This window comes from Haematobia irritans, chromosome 1 (assembly GCF_050003625.1).
Source record: "Haematobia irritans isolate KBUSLIRL chromosome 1, ASM5000362v1, whole genome shotgun sequence".
NCBI lineage: Eukaryota > Metazoa > Arthropoda > Insecta > Diptera > Muscidae > Haematobia > Haematobia irritans.
In genome coordinates this window covers 203,342,441-203,362,953 of record NC_134397.1, presented here as the reverse complement: position 1 = coordinate 203,362,953, position 20,513 = coordinate 203,342,441, and the positions used below count along the sequence as shown (strand labels likewise).

Here is a 20,513-nt window from a genome sequence, read left to right as displayed (position 1 = left end):
TGCAATGAAGAGGTGATCGCCGAAACTGAGGCCTATATCAAAAACTTGGAAGGTCGTTATAATCGTTGTATCGCTCTTGAAGGGAACTATGTTGAATAATAAAAACGAAATTTGACAAAAAGATGTGCTTTTCTTTGTTAGACCGGGGACTTATCAGCCAACCTGTTAGATTCCAATTTTTTGATACCATTTAGGTAGTACTCCTTCGGTTTTGCCTCAAAATATGCTTCAGTTTCGGCTATCACCTCTTCATTGCAGCCAAATTTTTTCCCTGCGAGCATCCTTTTGAGGTCTGAGAACAAGAAAAAGTCGTTGGGGGCCAGATCTGGAGAATACGGTGGGTGGGGAAGCAATTCGAAGCCCAATTCATGAATTTTTGCCATCATTCCCAATTATTTGTGGCACGGTGCGTTGTCTTGATGGAACAACAGTTTTTTCTTCTTCATATGGGACCGTTTTGCCGCGATTTCGACGATCAAATGCTCCAATAACTCCATATTCACTGTTGATGGTTTTTCCATTCTCAAGATAATCGATAAACATTATTCCATGCGCATCCCAAAAAACAGAGACCATTACTTTGCCAGCGGACTTTTGAGTCTTTCCACGCTTCGGAGACGGTTCACCGGTCGCTGTCCACTCAGCCGACTGTCGATTGTACTCAGGAGTGTAGTGATGCAGCCATGTTTCATCCATTGTCACATATCGGCGGAAAAACTCGGGTGTATTACGAGTTAACAGCTGCAAACACCGCTCAGAATCATCAACACGTTGTTGTTTTTTGTCAAATGTGAGCTCGCGCGGCATCCATTTTGCACAGAGCTTCCGCATATCCAAATATTGATGAATGATATGACCAATACGTTCCTTTGATATCTTTAAGGCCTCTGCTATCTCGATCAACTTCATTTTACGGTCATTCAAAATCATTTTAAGGATTTTTTTAATGGTTTCGTCGGTAACCACCTCTTTCGGTCGTCCACTGCATTCACCGTCCTCCGTGCTCATTTCACCACGCTTGAATTTTGCATACCAATCAATTATTGTTGATTTCCCTGGGACAGAGTCCGGAAACTCATTATCAAGCCAAGTTTTTGCTTCCACCGTATTAGAATCGGTATGTACCGATACTCACCATTTTTGACACACCTCTTTATGGTCCTAAAATAATTCTAGATTTCCAATTTCAGGCAAAGAGGTAAAATCGGGAGATCGGTCTATATGGGGGCTATACCAAAAATGGACCGTCACTCACCATTTTTGGCACACCTCTTTATGGTCCTAAACTACCTCTAGATTTTCTACTTCAGGCAAATTGGATAAAAACTAAGGATTCTAGAAGCCCAAGAAGTAAAATCGGGAGATCAGTCAGTGATGCCAACTACCGAAGGGTAAAAAGCACCAAAAATATATTATAAATTCTAACATACCAGTTCCCGCCACAAACACTACTCTTACTACGATCAGCTAAAATTCCACGTACTACTACTACTAAAAAAAAAATCATTTTAAGTATTTTTAGTCTTATGAAATTATCAACCTGTATCAACGTGTACATCTTATTTTACACTCATTAATTTCTATCAGTAATGACTTCATATTTCAGAAATTCTGCACTCGTCGCTAAACTTTGCAAAAAAAAACATAAATAACTTTATTGATACAAAGGATTAATACCACCTTCATAAAAATCAAATTCTATGGCAATATAGTTGAGTTTATTAAGTTTTTGACGGTCTAATAAGAATTTTTGTATGAAAAGATGTCGTCAATTAAACTCAATACTGTTCAAATTGGAAAAAGCACCAAACGCACTAAAAGAAAACGCCAGAAAGCACCAAGTTGGTGCTTTTTTTGAAAAGGCACTAAAAAGCCAATTTGGTGCTAAAAGCACCAAATTGGCATCACTGAGATCAGTCTATATAGGGGCTATACCAAAACATGGACCGACACTCACCATTTTTTAAACACCTCTTTATGGTCCTAAAATAATTCCAGATTTTCAATTTCAGGCAAATTGGATAAAAACTAAGGTTTCTAAAAGCCCAAGAAGTAAGATCGGTAGATCGGTCTATATGGAGGCTATACCAAAACATTGACCGATACTCACCATTTTTGGCACACCTCTTTATGGTGCTGGGATTCTATAAGCCCAAGAAATAAAATCGGGAGATCGGCCTATATGCGGGCTATACCAAAACATGGGCCGATCCTCACCATTTGTGGCACACCTCTTTATGGTCCTAGAATACCTCTAGATTTCCAATTTCAGGTAAATTGGTTCAACACTACTGTTTCTATTAGCCCAAGACCTCAAAACGGAAGGTCGGTTTATATGGGGACTATATCGAAACCTGGACCGATATAGGCCTTCTTCGAACTTGACCTGCCTGCAGACAAAAGACGAGCTAGTGAAAAATTTCAGCACGATTGCTTCATTATTGAAAGCTGTAGCGTGACAGACAGACGGACATATAGTCGGATATCGATATTTCGATATGTTTCAAATTGAATGACAAACTTATTATACCCCCATCACCATTCTATGGTGGTGGATATAAAAAGGTCCCTCAATTTGATAAAAGCAAGTAAATTAAATAGACATCACTAATGATGGTAACTAATTCCCATATTTAAACCTTACAAATACCATATACCAACCATAATGACGATGATGATGATTATTCTTAATTGTGGTTTATGAACTAAATGTCAAATGACAATTTGTCATAGACATTCTTAAAGAAATAAATCATTTTTTTCCACTATTCTTACTCTATTTGTGCTATGGGTTTCAATAACCTTGAGTTGGTCTTCAAAAGGCTGAAACAAACAACGCAATTTTGTACAGAGAGGTTGTTCTTCCTTTTCCTAAAGTCAAAGGTAAATGAAGTTGAGTTAAAAAAACAACAAAAAAGATAACCAGCAGCAACTATGATTTTGCTAATCGATTAACAAATTAACCATAAGTCACTTTGTACTGGCTAATTATGAGGAGAAGTTGGTTGCTTTAAGCATTTTGCTCTTCTATGAAGGAGTACTCAAACGCATTTGTTTGTTCCATGAGATTCTTGGTTGGGTGGCATAATTCTTTAATTGGCAAAGGTCAGGGTTAAATTAATAATCACCGTAGTCAGCTCCCTCACAACCTTTAGCAACTCCGTTATTCCGTTAGGGGTAATAAAGTCCATTTAATTGCTTACTAGACATTTTTATGTCTGTCTATCATTTAGTCTAAATACTTAACTCGGACGTCTCCATATTCAGTCTGTCTGACTTTTATCTTCGAAGAAGTGCTTGTAATTGCCTTAAACTGCGTCAATTGTTAAATGTCATCAATTGTTAATAATATGAAGAAACAATGGAAGAAGTAATAAATGGCTGTAAGTTTGTAATCGATTTTCTTACAAATCATTAACTAACATGTACTCATGAAGAGTGATAAAATCATAAATAAAGAGTGATCCAACTTTAGTGCATGAACGTAAAAAATATATTTGGAGAGAAAATTTTGCGCGATTTTTTTAAATGTTTGAGAATTTATTCTATAGTAATAAAATTCTGACAACATTTTCTATAGAAGTAAAATTTTGAAAAAAATTTCTATAGAAATAAAATTTTGAAAAAAACATCTATATATGTTAGAAATAATTTTTTGACAAAAATTTTAAAATTTTTGCGAAATTTTCTATAGAAACAAAATTTTGAGATATCTTTCTATAGAAATAAAATGTTGACGAAATTTTCTCTAGAAATAAAATGTTGACAAATTCTTATATAATTATATAATTTTTACAAAATTTTCTACAGAAACAAAATTTTGACAAAATTTTCTAAAGAATGTAGAAATAAAATTTTAACAAAAAATTTCTATAGAAATAATTTTTTTTTTCCAATTGGTAATTGTTGATAAAAACGAGCTCGAGGGGTGCATGAATAATTTTTATTTATTCATTGAAAGACTTCATCGGGAAAATTTTTGAAAAGAACAAAAATAATACACATACTGTAGAGTAAATAACTAACGACGATGTCTGCTGCATTACACCGTCGTTAGCTATTTAATCTACAGTTGGTGTATTATTTTGTTCTTTTCAAAAATGAATAGATGAAATATTGACTAAATTAAAATTAATCATACAGACCTCGAGCTCGTTTTTATCAACAATTACCAATTGGAAAATCTATAAATATAACATATTAATAATAAAAACATCCATAATATAAGAAATAAAATTTTAACAAAAATTTTCTATAGAAATAGAATTTTAAACAAAATTTTTTATAGAAATAAAATTTGTTGTCGTTTTTTATTGCAGCTTAAAACCATACATTGACTAAACTACAAGTGTAGCTTAACCAACAGAGGAAAAGAATGTTTGTCAAATTTATTTGGGCAAAGCCCTATAGACTGCAAGATGGTTGGAAGGACGCACGTTTCGGAATTACCACAAATAAATTTTGCCCAAATAAATTTGACAAACATTCTTTTCCTCTTTTGGTTAAGCTACACTTGTAGCTTAGTCAATGTATGGTCTTAAGCTGCAATAAAAAACGACAACAATGCTTAAAAAAAAGAACAAAACCAACAATAACAAAACGAAATAAAAGTTGGACAACATTTTCTATAGAAATAAAATTTTAACAACATTTTCTATAGAAACAAAATTTTGACAAAATTTTCTATCAAAATAAAATTTTAACAAAATTTTCTAAAGAATATAGAAATAAAATTTTAACAAAAATGTTCTATAGAAATAAAATTTTAACAAAAATTTTCTATAGAAATAGAATTTTAACAAAATTTTCTATAGAAATAAAATTTTGACAAAATTTTCTATAGAAATAAAATTTTAACAAAATTTTCTATAGAAATAAAATTTTAACAAAATTTTCTATAGAAATAAAATTTTGACAAAATTTTCTATAGAAATAAAATTTTAACAAAATTTTCTATAGAAATAAAACTTTGACAAAATTTTCTATAGAAATAAAATGTTTACAAAAATTTTCCATAGAAATAAAATTTTAACAAACATTTTCTATAGAAATAAAATTTTAACAAAATTTTCTATAGAAATAAAACTTTGACAAAATTTTCTATAGAAATAAAATGTTTACAAAAATTTTCCACAGAAATAAAATGTTAACAAAAATTTTCTACAAAAATAGAATTTTAACAAAATTTTTGATAGAAATAAAATTTTAACAAAAATTTCTATAGAAATGTTGACAAAATTTTCTATAGAAATAAAATTTTGACGAAATTTCCTATAGAAATATTTTGTCAAAATTTTCTATAGAAATAAAATTTTAACAAAAATATTCAATAGAAACAGAATTGTAACAAACTTTTTGATATTAAAAAAATGTTGACAAAATTTTCTATAGAAATAAAATTATAACAACATTTTTCTATAAAAATAAAATTTTGACAAAATTTTCTATAGAAATATAATTTTGACAAAATTTTCTATAGAAATAAAATGTTGACAAAATGTTTTATAGATATAAAATTTTGACAAAATTTTCTATAGACATAAAATTTTGACAAAATTTTCTATAGATATAAAGTTTTGACAAAAATTTCTATAGAAATAAAATTTTGACAAAATTTGCGATAAAAATAAAATTTTGACAAATTGTTTTATAGATATAAAATTTTGACAAAATTTTCTATAGATATACAATTTTCACAAAATTTTCTATAGAAATAAAATTTTGACAAAATTTTCTATAGAAATATAATTTTGACAAAATTTTCTATAGAAATAAAATGTTGACAAAATGTTTTATAGATATAACATTTTGACAAAATTTTCTATAGACATAAAATTTTGACAAAATTTTCTATAGAAATAAAATTTTGACAAAATTTTCTAAAGAAGTAAAACTTTACAAAATTTCCTATAGAAATAAAATTTTGACAAAAGTTTCTATAGATATAAAATTTTGACAAAATTTTCTATAGAAATAAATTTTGACAACATTTTCTATAGAAATAACAGTTTGACTAAATTTTTTATCGATAAAAAATGTTGGCTAAATTTTATATAGATATATAATTTTGACTAAATTTTATATAGATAAATAATTTTGACAAAATTCTATCTATATATATAAAATTCAATCTATGTTTGTTTATTTGTTTGTTTGTTTGTATGTTCCGAGTTGGCTCCGAAACGGCCAACTTTCAGAGATCGTAGGGGGCGTTCATGTGGTGAAAATAGGGTACCTCAGTTTTTGACACCTGGTCGCGGAGGGGGACCTCCCCTTTGTCGGACTTTTTGAAAATTGGACCAAAGTTGACCGATTTGCTTGAAATTTTCATTGAAGGTTGGGGTTGGCATCTAGACAAAGATCTGCTACTTTATATTTCGATATTTGGTGGCGGAGGGGGACCTCCCCTTTATTTGACTTTTTTTAAAGTACAGTAAAAAAAACTAAAATTCTCTAAATTATCTGAGATTTACAGAGAACATGCGGTGAGGTTATGGAATTAATATGGGGTACCTGATGATTTCATATGTGGACGGAGAGGGGGACCTCCCCCTTGCCCTACTTTTTGAAACTTGGAACAAAATTATGCGATTTGCTTGAAATGTTCATTGATTGTTGGGGTTGGCATCTAGACAAAAATCCGCTACATTATTTTTCGATATTTGGTCGGGGAGGGCGACCACCCCTTTGCCCGACTTTTTTTTAAGTACAGCGAAAACAAAACTAAACTCCGCCGACTGAAATTTTACGGAAAAAATGGGTGAGGTTATGAAATTTATATCCGGTGCCTGATTTTTTAATAAAAATAAAAGGGCATAGGGAGACATCCGCTTCTCTTAAGTACATACAGAGAAACAATTAAACTTTACCGAGTTACTTGAAATTTACAGAGGACTGGGGAGAGGTTACGATATTAATAGTTGATACCTGATTTTGTGATATTTGGACGGAGGAGAGGCCGCCCTTTTAGGCTTATAATTTGCTTGACATTTTCTGGGACGTTTACAAAATATACGCTACATCACTTTGCGATATTTGGTCGGGGAGGAGGTTCACCTCTAAAACTGCAAAAAAAAAACTAAAATTCCTAAGTTTTCTTGAAATTTACAAAGGCAGTGGGGGAAGTTTAGGAAGGAAGAGGCAACCTTCCTTGCTCCACACTTGAAGGAAAGTTTCAAGAATTTTCAGGGAAGGTTAGGGGTGCTATTCACTACGGTGTTTGTCCATATTGTATCGGGGAAAGTGACGTCCCTTTAAAACAATAGAGCAAAATTTAAACATCGCCGATCTACTTGAAATTTACAGGGAACGTGGGAGGAGGTGATTAAATTTATACATGATTTTTAAATTAGTATATGATTTTTCGATATCTGGTTGGGATATCTGGTTGGGGATTGAAATAAACTTTGTCGATTTACTTCGATAGAATTTATAGGGACCATTGAGTCGTTGCGAAATTAATATAGGGTACGTGATAGTCCGATATCAGGTCGGAGTGGAGCGAAGGTGGGGAGAGGGTTCCCTTTTGTCCGTTTTTTTTTTTTTCTTAAATTGAAAGTAGAGGGTTGTCCGTAAATAGGAACTCGGTACATAATTTGATGATTTTTGCACAGGCTTCTGCCAGACTTCTTTTTAGTAAAGAACTTAAATTTATATGAAATTGGCAGCCAACGTAGAGGGTGCATCATTTTCCAACATTTTAGCAAATGTTAATGTGGTAAAATTTTTTACTACTTTGGCTTTTTCCGATTTATTGGATGGGAAACAGTAATTCTTTGTATGTTATAATATAGTGCTTAATTTTCAGATATGTTGAGGAGAAGGATACCTTTCCTTGACAAACCACATTTAAAAGAAGATTCTCCAACTACTTGAATACAGAACATTATTAAACAAATTTGGAGGAAAGGGTCCAACCACTCCCGCCGTATTTGTACCTATAAACGAAAAATCAAGTAGTCCGATTTGTTTAAAAGAATTCAAATCTTTTCGAATTTGTTTTCAGCACGAAGGATATAGTTGACTAAGTTAACGCAAAACGTTCCTCCAAATACGCTTCGGAAGGCGCAGCGAAGCGGGCCGGGTTACGCTAGTATAAATATAACATTTTCTATAGAAATAAAATTTTGACAAAATTGTCTATAGAAATAAAAATTTAACAACATTTTCTATAGGAATAAAATTTTGACAAAAAATTCTATAGAAATATAATTTTGAAAAAATTTTCTATAGAAATAAAATTTTCTATAGATATAAAATTTTGATAAAATTTTCTATAGATATACAATTTTGACAAAATTTTCTGTCGAAATAAAATATTGACAAAATTTTCTATAGCAATATAATTTTGACAAAATTTTCTATACTCTTTCTAATTTTGACAAAATTTTCTATAGAAATAAAATTTTGACAACATTTTCTATAGAAATAAAATTTTGAAAAAAATTTCTAAAGAAATAAAATGTTGACAAAATTTTCTATAGCAATACAATTTCGACAAAATTTTCTATACTTTTTCTAATTTTGACAAAATTTTCTATAGAAATAAAATTTTGACAACATTTTCTTACAAATAAAATGTTGACAAAATTTTCTAAAGAAATAAAATTTTGACAAAATTTCCTATAGAAATAAAATGTTGACAAAATTTTCTATAGAAATAAAATTATAACAACATTTTTCTATAAAAATAAAATTTTGACAAAATTTTCTATAGAAATATAATTTTGACAAAATTTTCTATAGAAATAAAATGTTGACAAAATGTTTTATAGATATAACATTTTGACAAAATTTTCTATAGACATAAAATTTTGACAAAATTTTCTATAGCTATAAAGTTTTGACAAAATTTTCTATAGATATAAAGTTTTGACAAAATTTTCTATAGAAATAAAATTTTGACAAAATTTGCGATAAAAATAAAATTTTGACAAAATGTTTTATAGATATAAAATTTTGACAAAATTATCTATAGATATACAATTTTGACAAAATTTTCTATAGAAATAAAATTTTGACAAAATTTTCTATAGAAATAAAATTTTAACAAAATTTTCAACGGAAATAACATTTTCTATAGAAATAAAATTTTGACAAAATTTTCAACGGAAATAACATTTTGACAACATTTTCTATAGAAACACAATTTTGTCAAAATTTTCTATCAATTTAAATTTTAACAACATTTTCGATAGAAACAAAATTTTGAAAAAAATTTCTATAGAAATAAAATTTTGACAAAAATTTCGATAGAAATATAATTTGGACAAAATTTTCTATGCAAATAAAATTTTGTCAAAATTTTCTATAAAAATAAAATTTTAACAAAATTTTCTATAGAAATAAAATTTTAACAACATTTTCTATAGAAATAAAATTTTGACAAAATTTTCTATAGAAATATAATTTTGACAAAATTTTCTATCGAAATAAAATTTTGACAAAATTTTCTATAGATATAAAAACTTGACAAAATTTTCTATAGAAAAAAAATTGTGACTAAATTTTATGTAGATAAAAAATTTTGACAAAATTTTTTATAGAAATAAAATTTTAACAAAAATTTCTATAGAAATGTTGACAAAATTTTCTATAGAAATAAAATTTTAAGAAAATTTTCTACAGAAATAAAATTTTTACAAAACTTTCTATAGGAATAAAATTTTGACCAAATTTTCTATAGAAATATAATTTCGACAAAATTTTCTATACAAATAAAATTTTTATCAAATTTTCTATGGAAATAAAATGTTGACAAAATTTTCTATAGAAATAAAATTTTGACAACATTTTCTATAGAAATAAAATATTGACACAATTTTCTAAAGAAGTAAAATTTGACAAAATTTTCTTCTAAATTATTTTTTGAGAACCCCTACAAGACATATTAATGAAGTTTTTTTTATTTTTTTGAATTTTCAAACCTTACCTTGCATATCATCGGCTCGATCAATTTTCAAACCCTGCTGTGCAACTGCAGCCAATCCAACGGCATATTCTTTATCATATTTAGCTTTCAGCTGCATGGCACGCTTCATGATGTCCATCAATCGTAGTTCGACATCCTGTCGGGCAATTAAGGCCTCGTGTGCCGCACGGCCCTGAAGGGCCGTTGAGAAGCCCATTTTTTATGAGAGTTTAACAATAAACTGGAAAATTTTGCTTACACGAATCGTAAAGGGTTTGACTGAAGGTCGCACTTAATGGTTCCACTAATCTTTCATCAATTGATATCACATTAATTTTAATATAATTTCTTGTTACCAATCACAAATAAATGAAAACATTTTACGGAAACGCGAATGAGAAAATATTACACTCAAAATATTCACAAAATTACACTCAAGATATTCACTTATTTTTTTATGCCAATTAAGGAACGCCAAAATTTTCTAGTATTTAAAGAAATTTTCTTGTAATTTTTGTAATCGTTTTTCCGGCACGAAATTCACAAAAATGTTGTCATATTGGGTAAAGGAAGGTCTTTGCGAAATGTGGCTCGAGGCATCGATTTTGGGGATAGCCGTTTATTACGATTCACTTTTTCACACTTTTTGGCATTGCCGCCTTTGCTGCAAGAAAGAAAATAGAAAAAGAAAACCAAATTAACAATATTATTTCATTCCAGATAAACAAATAAGAATAAATAATACTATTTAACATGTGTATACAATGGGGGTCTTTATTTGTTTGTATTTTTGTTTAAATACCCCACCAACATTGTATATGGCAACGAAAAGAAGAAGAGTGCCAAAAAAAAAATATGGGGCTTATAAAGCTCTTTTTTCATATATTCAATGTATATACTGGGGCACAGTGGGTTCAAACTAAAGAAAACGTATTATTGCCAACGATAATTGAGGTATTAAATATGAAACGAAATCGACAAAAATATATTTATATGCCAATATGGGTATTATTTTATATTTATGCTTCTTATATTGTTTTACTTTTTTTTAAATGTCTATTCCTTTTTAATTTAAATTATAATTTTAATTTTGAGTTTTATTTTAATTTTATTATTTTATTTAAGGATTTATTATAATTAAACATTATAATAAATAAAAATTATGCAATTTCAATTTTAATTTTTAATTTAATTTAATTGTAACTTTAATTCTAAACTTATTATTATTATTATTAATTTTATTTTAATTTAACATGTAATTTATCTTTATTCTTGGTTTTAGTAATAAATTAAAGCAATTAAAATAATAATAAATTTTAATATGTATTCAAATTAACATATTAAAATTTATTATTATTTTAATTTATTACTAAAATTAAATTAAAATTAAATTAAATATAAATTACATGTTAAGTTAAAATAAAATTAATAATAAGTTTAAAATTAAAGTTACAATTAAATTAAATTAAAAATTAAAATTGAAATTGCATAATTTTTATTTATTATAATTTTTAATTATAATAAATTTTTTAATTTAAATTTAAATTTTAACATTAATATTAATTTTATTTTAATTTTAATTTCTTTTCCATAAATTCGCTGTATATACTAAGGTCAAGACACAGTGGGTTGAAATAAACAAAACTTGATAGCTTCACTAAAAACTAAACCGACAAAAATGTATTTATGGCTCATACTTTAAATGTATGGATCTTATGCTATTTTACTTTTAATTTTAACTTTCATTTTAGTTTTCAATTTCATTTCATTTCAATTCATTTTCTTTTTCTTTTAATTTTATTTTATTTATTAAATATTTTGTTTATAAATTATAATTAAAAATGGCAAAAATAAATTAAGCACTAGCAACTAAAGCTATTGGTTATATGTTAATTTTAGTTTTAATTTTAATTTTCGTTTTCGTTTTCTTTTTAATTTTAATATTGATTATAATTCTAATATTATTCTATTATTTTATTTACAGATTTATTATATTTAAAAACTACAATAAATAAAAATTAAGCTCCAGCAACTAAAGTTATTCGTTACGTTTTAATTTCTATTTTAATTGTAATTTTAGTTATAATTTTAATTTTAAATTTAGTTTTAATATTAATATTAATTATAATATTATTTTAATTTCAAATTGAACTTTTAATTTTTAAAATTTTTAATTTTAAATTTAAATATAAATTTAATCTTGATTATAATTTTGATTTTATTTTGAATTTTATTGTTTATTATAATTAAAACTTAAGAACTAGCAATCAAAGCTATCGGTTAGATTTTAATTTCTATTTTATTTTTAAATTAAATTGTAATTTTAAATTTAGTTTTAATATTAATATTAATTATAATTATAATTTTATTTTAAATTTATTTTTTTTTTATTTTAAATTTAAATTTCAATATAAATTTAATTTTATTTTGAGTTTTAATTTTCAGTTTTAATTCATTTTATTTTTTCTTTTCATTTTATTTTATTTATTAAATATTTTATTTTTTAATTAAAAATGACAAAAATTAAAAATTAAGCACTAGCAACTAAAGCTATAGGTAATTTGTTAATTTTAGTTTTAATTTTAATTTTCTTTTTAATTTTGATTATAATTTTAATTTTATTTTATTATTTTATTTACAGATTTATTATATTTAAAAACTACAATAAATAAAAATTAAGCACCAGCAACTAAAGTTATTGGTTAAGTTTTAATTTCTATTTTAAATTTAATTGTAATTTTAATTATAATTTTAAAGTTAGTTTTAATATTAATATTAATATTAATATTAATTATAATATTATTTTAATTTCAAATTGAACTTTTAATTTTTTTAATTTTTAAATTTAAATATAAATTTAATTTTGATTATAATTTTGATTTTATTTTGAATTTTATTATTTATTATAATTAAAGCTTAAGCACTAGCAACCAAAGCTATCGGTTAGATTTTAATTTCTATTTTATTTTTAAATTAAATTCTAATTCTTTATAATTAACTAATTCTTTAATATTAACTATAATTTTATTTTAAATTTAAATTTATTTTTTTATAATTTTATTGTAATTAAAAATTAAGCACTAGCAACCAAAGCTATCGGTTAGATTTTAATTTATATTTTAATTTTAACTTTAATTTTATATTAAGTTTTAATATTAAATTTATTTTAATATTATTTTGAAATTTAAATTTATTTTTAATATTATTATGACTTTTTAAATTTTAATTGAAATATAATTTTAATTTTTAAATTTAATATAATTAAAATTTTATTTTATTTTAACTTTAGTTTTATTTTGTTTTGGTTTTAGTTTTAATTTTAATTTTTTAATTTTAATTGCTATTTTATTTTTTAATTGTAATTGATAATTTTAATTTTATGTTGTTTTAATTTTAACTCTCTTTTAAATTTGTTACTTGTAATTGTTAATTTTAATTTTATGTTGTTTTAATTTTAATTCTCATTTACATTTTTATTTAATTTAATTTTGTTTTTAATTTTATTTTAAATTTAAATTAAATTATATTTTTTTTTATTATATTTTTAATTTTTACCTAAGTTTTAATATTTTAATTCTATTATTTTAATTAAAGTGTGTACTTGAACTTAAATTATAAATATTAGCTTTAATTAAATAAAATTAATCTAATTTGGTCTAAATTAAAGTAAGCCAAAAAAAAACTAAAATCAACATTTCTAAAATTCACTTCCATTGTTCCTCGCTCAACATTGCCCCCATTCACGTCACTGTTTATTTGTGTGAGAAAACTTTCACATTTTTTTTGTATTCTTTTTTTGTGTCAAAAAAAATTATTTTCGATACAATTTCATCATCAGGCCAGCCAATGTTTGCTTATGGCCGGTCACCATCCATCGCGCCACAATGCGGTGTATATTGAATGAATTGGAACTTTTTTTGTGGGGCTGCCCCCATGAGGCTTTTGGCAATTCTTTTGTTTTGCTATTGAATATGGGCCTAGCATTTCTTGGAGCCATCCATGTCTTATGGATGATGATGGTGGGGCAAGCGATGCATTAGCAATACCTCATTCACCCGGTAGCCTTCATAAAAATTTTAGCATTGTTTGTCACAATTTTTATTTTACTTTTCAGTAAATAACTGCCGCATTCAAATGACTGTGACCTACATTGCAGTGGTTTATATACACAAGAGACCTATATTTTATATTCGTAAGAAATCATTTATAAGATATTGGAAGTATATAAATCGAGATAGAATGCGTTATTTATTTCAAAAATGTATAATTTATAATATTTAAGAAAATTCCAATTAGGCTGGAGTTTGTTTCTAATTTGCAAAAAATTAAGGAAAAATTGAGATTCTCTAAATATCCAAAAATTAGTAGGGCCATTACTACACTCCCTAAAAATTACAGTAGATGGGTGAACATAAGTTGATGTTTTCAAATAATCGGACAACTAAAACATGAGCTACCCCATTAATAGCCAAAGCCCCCTCTACGATTGTAAAATATTCTTTCTTTAGAAAAATATCGACTTTATTTTATCTTCGTTTTTTCATGATTTCTAGAATTTCTAGTCATGCTTTCAAGTAAAATATTCTTTATGAAACGTCTGGTACGAGGAAGATTCTTCCTATTAAATGTATAAAAATTATATTTCTACATTTTGTCGGAGTTAAGGTTAGCAATACAGGCAACCCGATATATAGAAAAATTTTAGAGTTTTTACTGTTTGTTAGATTGGTAGAATTTTGATTGTTTTGTTAAATTTCTCTCCAACTAAGAGTTAATTCATAAATAGAAATTTTGACAAAATTTTTATAGAAATGAAATTTTGACAAAATGTCATTTTCTATAGAAATAAAATTTTTAAAAAATTGTCTATAGAAATATAATTTTGACAACACTTTCTAAAGAAATAAAAAGTGTTTGAAGATTTTGCACACAATTCCTCTCCAAATAAGAGTTAATTCATAAATAGAAACAAAATTTGACAAAATTGTATATAGAAATAAATTTTGAAAAAATATTCTATAGAAATAAATTTTGACAAAATATTCTATAGAAATAAAATATGGAAAGAAATTTCTATAGAAATAAAATTTTGAAAATTTTTTTCTACAGAAATAAAATTTGGAAAAAAAATTTTCTACAGAAATAAAATTTTGAAAACATTTTCTATAGAAATAAAATTTTGAAAAAATTTTCTACAGAAATAAATTTTTCATAAATCGAAAAAAATTTTGACAAAATTTTATATAGAAATAAATTTTGACAAAATATTCTATAGAAATAAAATTTGGAAAGAAATTTCTATAGAAATAAAATTTTGAAAATTTTTTTCTACAGAAATAATATTTTAAAAACATTTTCTATAGAAATAAAATTTTGAAAAAAATTTCTACAGAAATAAAATTTTTCATAAATAAACAAATATTTTTACAAAATTTTCTATAGAAATACAATTTTGACAAAATTTCATATAGAAAAAAAATTTAACAAAATATTCTATAGAAATAAAATTTGGAAAGAAATTTCTATAGAAATAAAATTTTTTATTTCTACAGAAATAAAATTTAGAAAAAATTTTTCTACAGAAATAAAATTTTGAAAACATTTTCTATAGAAATAAAATTTTGAAAAAATTTTCTACAGAAATAAATTTTTCATAAATCGAAAAAAATTTTGACAAAATTTTATATAGAAGTAAATTTTGACAAAATATTCTATAGAAATAAAATTTGGAAAGAAATTTCTATAGAAATAAAATTTTGAAAAATTTTTTCTACAGAAATAAAATTTTAAAAACATTTTCTATAGAAATAAAATTTTGAAAAATTTTCTACAGAAATAAAATTTTTCATAAATAGAAAAAAATTTTTACAAAATTTTCTATAGAAATACAATTTTGACAAAATTTCATATAGAAAAAAATGTTTACAAAATATTCTATAGAAATAAAATTTGGAAAGAAATTTCTATAGAAATAAAATTTGGAAAAATTTTTCTACAGAAATAAAAGTTTGAAAACATTTTCTATAGAAATAAAATTTTGAAAAAATTTTCTACAGAATTAAAATTTTTCATAAATAGAAAAACATTTTTACACAATTTTATATAGAAATAAATTTTGACAAAATATTCTATAGAAATAAAATTTGGAAAGAAATTTCTATAGAAATAAAATGTTGAAATTTTTTTTTCTACAGAAATAAAATTTTGAAAACATCTTCTATAGAAATAAAATTTTGAAAATTTTCTACAGAAATAAAATTTTTCATAAATAGAAAAAAATTTTGACAAAATATTCTATAGAAATAAAATTTGGAAAGAAATTTCTATAGAAATAAAATTTGGAAAAATTTTACTACAGAAATAAAAGTGTGAAAACATTTTCTATAGAAATAAAATTTTGAAAAAATTTTCTACAGAAATAAAATTTTTCATAAATAGAAAAAAATTTTTACAAAATGTTCTATAGAAATAAAAAGGGTTTAATGAACTGCTTGAATTTATTCTGATAATTGGTTGATAGTTTTGCTGCAAGTAGAGGATGCTGATGAGGAATTTGGTAATTCCGAAATAGCTGCAGTCTATAGGGCTTTGCCCAAATAAATTTGCCAAGCACACTTTTCCTCTGTTGGTTAAGCTACACTTGTAGTTTAGTCAATGCTTGGTTTTAAGCTGAAATCAAAAACAACAACGAAATAAAATTTTGACAAAATTTCATATAGAAATAAATTTTGACAAAATATTCCATAGAAATAAAATTTGGAAAGAAATTTCTATAGAAATAAAATTTTGAAAACATTTTCTATAGAAATAAAATTTTGCAAAAATTTTCTATAGAAATAAAATTTTGCAAAAATTTTCTATAGAAATAAAACTGTGACAACATTTTCTAAAGAAATAAAAAGTTTTTGAAGATTTTGCACACAATTCCTCTCCAACTAATAGTTTATTCATAAATAGAAATAAAATTTTGACAAAATTTTATATAGAAATAAATTTTGACAAAATATTCTTTAGAAATAAAATTAAAAAAAATTCTATAGAAATAAAATTAAAAAAAAAATTCTATAGAAATAAAATTTTTAAAAAAATTTTCTATAGAAATAATATTTTGAAAAAAATTTCTATAGAAATAAAATTTTGAAATAATTTCTATAAAAATAAAATTTTGAAAAAATTTTGAAGATTTTGCACACAATTCCTCTCCAACTAATAGTTTATTCATAAATAGAAATAAAATTTTGACATAAATTTCTAAAGAAATTTTGACAAAATTTTATATAGAAATAAATTTTGGCAAAATATTCTACAGAAATAAAATTTAAAAAAAAAATCAAAAGAAATAAAATTAAAAAAAAATCTATAGAAATAAAATTTTTAAAAAAATTTTCTATAGAAATAATATTTTTAAAGAAATTTCTATAGGAATAACATTTTGAAAAATTTTTCTGCAAAAATAAAGTTTTGAAACAATTTCTATAAAAATAAAATTTTGAAAAAAAATTTCTATAGAAATAAAATGTTGACGAAATTTTCTATAGAAATAAAATTTTGCTAAATAAGATTTTTTATTTGGCAAAGTGTTCTCCAAATTTTGGTAGATTATCTTTGGCTCCAGTGGTAATCGTGTTCCCGCGTCAATCTTCAGCTCAATGACTTTTTGGCGACGGATCAACCACAACCTTCCCTGAAAATTTAAATTTGATCAAAGTGATATACAGTGAATCCTGGACATCAACATTCGCCTAAATTTTTACCACATTTATCTGGTGTCCACTTATGAGAGATTAATTTTAATGTAACAATATATCAATCGTCTCACGAAAATTATCCACATTTGAGAGTGTCCACTTTTCAGAGTGTTCACGTTTGAAAGATTTTACTGCAAATACTTTTTCTTTCGACACCAACTTAGGAATTTTTATCTATAAATATAAGCACAATTAAATTATTTTCTATGAAAGATGTATTTCAGTATTTGTGATCTTGGGAAACTCTTGATAATTTATGGTCCATTGGACCTTTCACTTTTGTATGAAAAATCCCCAGGCATTTTTCATATGAACGCAGACAAAGTGGCCAATATATTTGGTTAAAGATTAAAATGAAATGGTCACGTATTTGGGAAAATATATTAAGAAAAAATTTGCCATTTAGCATGGCAACTAAAATATTGAATAAATCAACATAAAAGTAGTGATCATTTAAAAGAGAGCAAAATTAAAAAGGGATTTCCAAATGGGCTTAAAGTACCTCTAGAGTTTGAATTTCAGGCAAATCGGATAAAAATTGGCATGTCTAGAGGCTCAAGAAGTCAAATCGAGAAATCGGGCTATTCCAAACCATGGATCGATAGTCGGCGTACTTATGTGTGGACCCAAAATAATTCCATATTTTTAATTTCTGGTAAATCGAATTGCGGGATTTTGAAGTCAAAAAAGTCAAATCGGGAGACCGGGCTATTCCAAACCATGGACCGAAGAACTCAAGAAGTCAAATCGAGAAATCGGGCTATTCCAAACCATGGACCGATACGCACCATAGTCGTCGTACTTATGTGTGGACCCAAAATAATTCCATATTTTTAATTTCTGCCAAAACGAATTGCGGGATTTTGAAGTCAAAGAAGTCAAATCGGGAGACTGGGCTATTCCAAACCATGGACCGAAATACCTCTAGATTTTGAAATTCAGGCAAATTGGATAAAAACGTGGATGACTAGAGGCTCACGACCCAAAATTGGGGGGTCGATTAGTATGAGGGCTATATCAAAATCTGGACCGATATAGCCCATCTTCGAGCTTTACATGCCTGCAGACAAAAGACGAGTTTATATAAAATGCCATCACCATTCTATGGTGGTGGTTATAAAAAAAGATATCAAATTATGCTCAAATAAAGCATAAAAATTTACTGAATTCCTATTTCTCACAAAAGCTTTCTTAAAAATTCTTGAAATTATTAAATTTTAGCACGCCCATTTAAAACTGTTATGGTGCTAAAGATATTCTTAGAATTATTAACTTCAATTTTTTTCAAACTACGAAAGTTTCTTTAACAAGTTAAAACATCAATCATATCTAATAATTTTTATTTATATTTATATTTTTAGAATATTTATTTATATTTACTTATTTCTATGTGATATCAGTGTGTGGGTGTACAGTTTAGTAACAATTTTCTAAAATTAACCTATATTTTACCTTAACCATTTCTTCAGTGTAATATTTCATTCTATTATGAAAATTTATTTTATAAAAAATTTTCTCCTTCATACATAATTTTCTCATTTCATAACTTTTATTAAATAATAACATATAAAAAAACAAAAAATCTTTTCATCTTTTGATTATTAATGACAACACTTAATAAGAGAAAAAAATCCCCACCTTTCAGAAGTTTTATGATAATTGTCTTCTCAAAAAATCCAAATTTTATTATCTTGGAATTTTATCGGTCAGTGGCAGGTGATGTTTGTCGTTCGTTTGTTTCCATCAATAAATAATGAAAAGAATGTTAAGTTGGACACGCTTAAGAAATCGCCTAAAAACGAATATTTGTCATTGAATGGGGCTTCTGTAGAATTAAATGCTGATTTTTTGTTTTGAAAACGCCACAACTGATGATGGACCAGTTGTATTTATTGGATGCAGCTTAAAGTTCAAATGTGTTGACATTTATCTGTATTATTTCTACAATTAGATATATGAACAATAGATTTTTAAATGGTGACTATATCCATTATAGATACATTCGTTTGTTGTATGGATTAGTCACAGTGGTATCTTAACAATACGCAATTGATTTTACCAAAATGAGTAAGAATAACAAGCTGTGCGGTCGAGTCTTTATAATCGTCTTTATCACAAGTAGGAAAAATTTAAAGTTTCGGCATGGAAGTCAAAACGCCAATACTACTCCCCCAAAATGTCAATTTTTCTAGATTATAATAAGCCATGATCTGGAAAAATGTCTCCATATAATTAAAACTAAACAGTTTTAGTCACGGTTGCTACAGTTGGTAGAATTCTACCAAAAATGGTAGATTTTTACTGTTTGGTAGAATTCTTGAAGTTTTGGTAGATTTTGCAAAATACTGCTCTCCAACTAAGTGGTACTTCATTTTCTATAAAAATTAAATTCTGAGAAATTTTTCTATAGAAATAAAATAATGACAAAATTTTGTATAGAAATAAAATTTTAACAAAAGTTTCTAAAGAAATACAATTTTTACAAAAGGTTCTATAGAAATAAGGTTTTGACAAAAGTTTCTATACAAATAAAATTTTGACAAAAGTTTCTATAGAAATAAAATTATTAAAAAAATATTCTGTGGAAGTAAACAATTTGACAAAAAGTTTCTATAGAAATAAAATTTTGACTAAATTTTCTATAGAAATAAAATGAAAAAAAGAAGTAAACCATTTGACAAAAGTTTTTAAAGAAATAAAATTTTAACAAAATTTTCTATAGGAATAAAATTTTGACAAAATTTTCTATAGAAATAAAATTTTGACAAAATTTTCTACAGAAATAAAATTTTAACAAAGTTTTCTATAGAAATACAATTTTAACAAAATTTTCTATAGAAATAAAATTTTGACAA

The 20,513-nt window shown here is 25.4% G+C and overlaps 1 protein-coding gene across 2 annotated transcripts in view; it reads right to left on the bottom strand.

Annotated features, from left to right (window-relative positions):
- Positions 1-20,513, bottom strand: part of FER (tyrosine-protein kinase Fer) — a 272,860-nt gene that overhangs the window by 235,873 nt on the left and 16,474 nt on the right. For both annotated transcript variants that reach the window (XM_075292598.1, XM_075292599.1), the window contains exon 2: positions 9,932-10,574. In XM_075292598.1, the coding sequence (XP_075148713.1) occupies positions 9,932-10,127 (196 nt within the window). In that variant the 5' untranslated portion in view covers positions 10,128-10,574. The remainder of the gene's footprint in view (positions 1-9,931; positions 10,575-20,513) is intronic.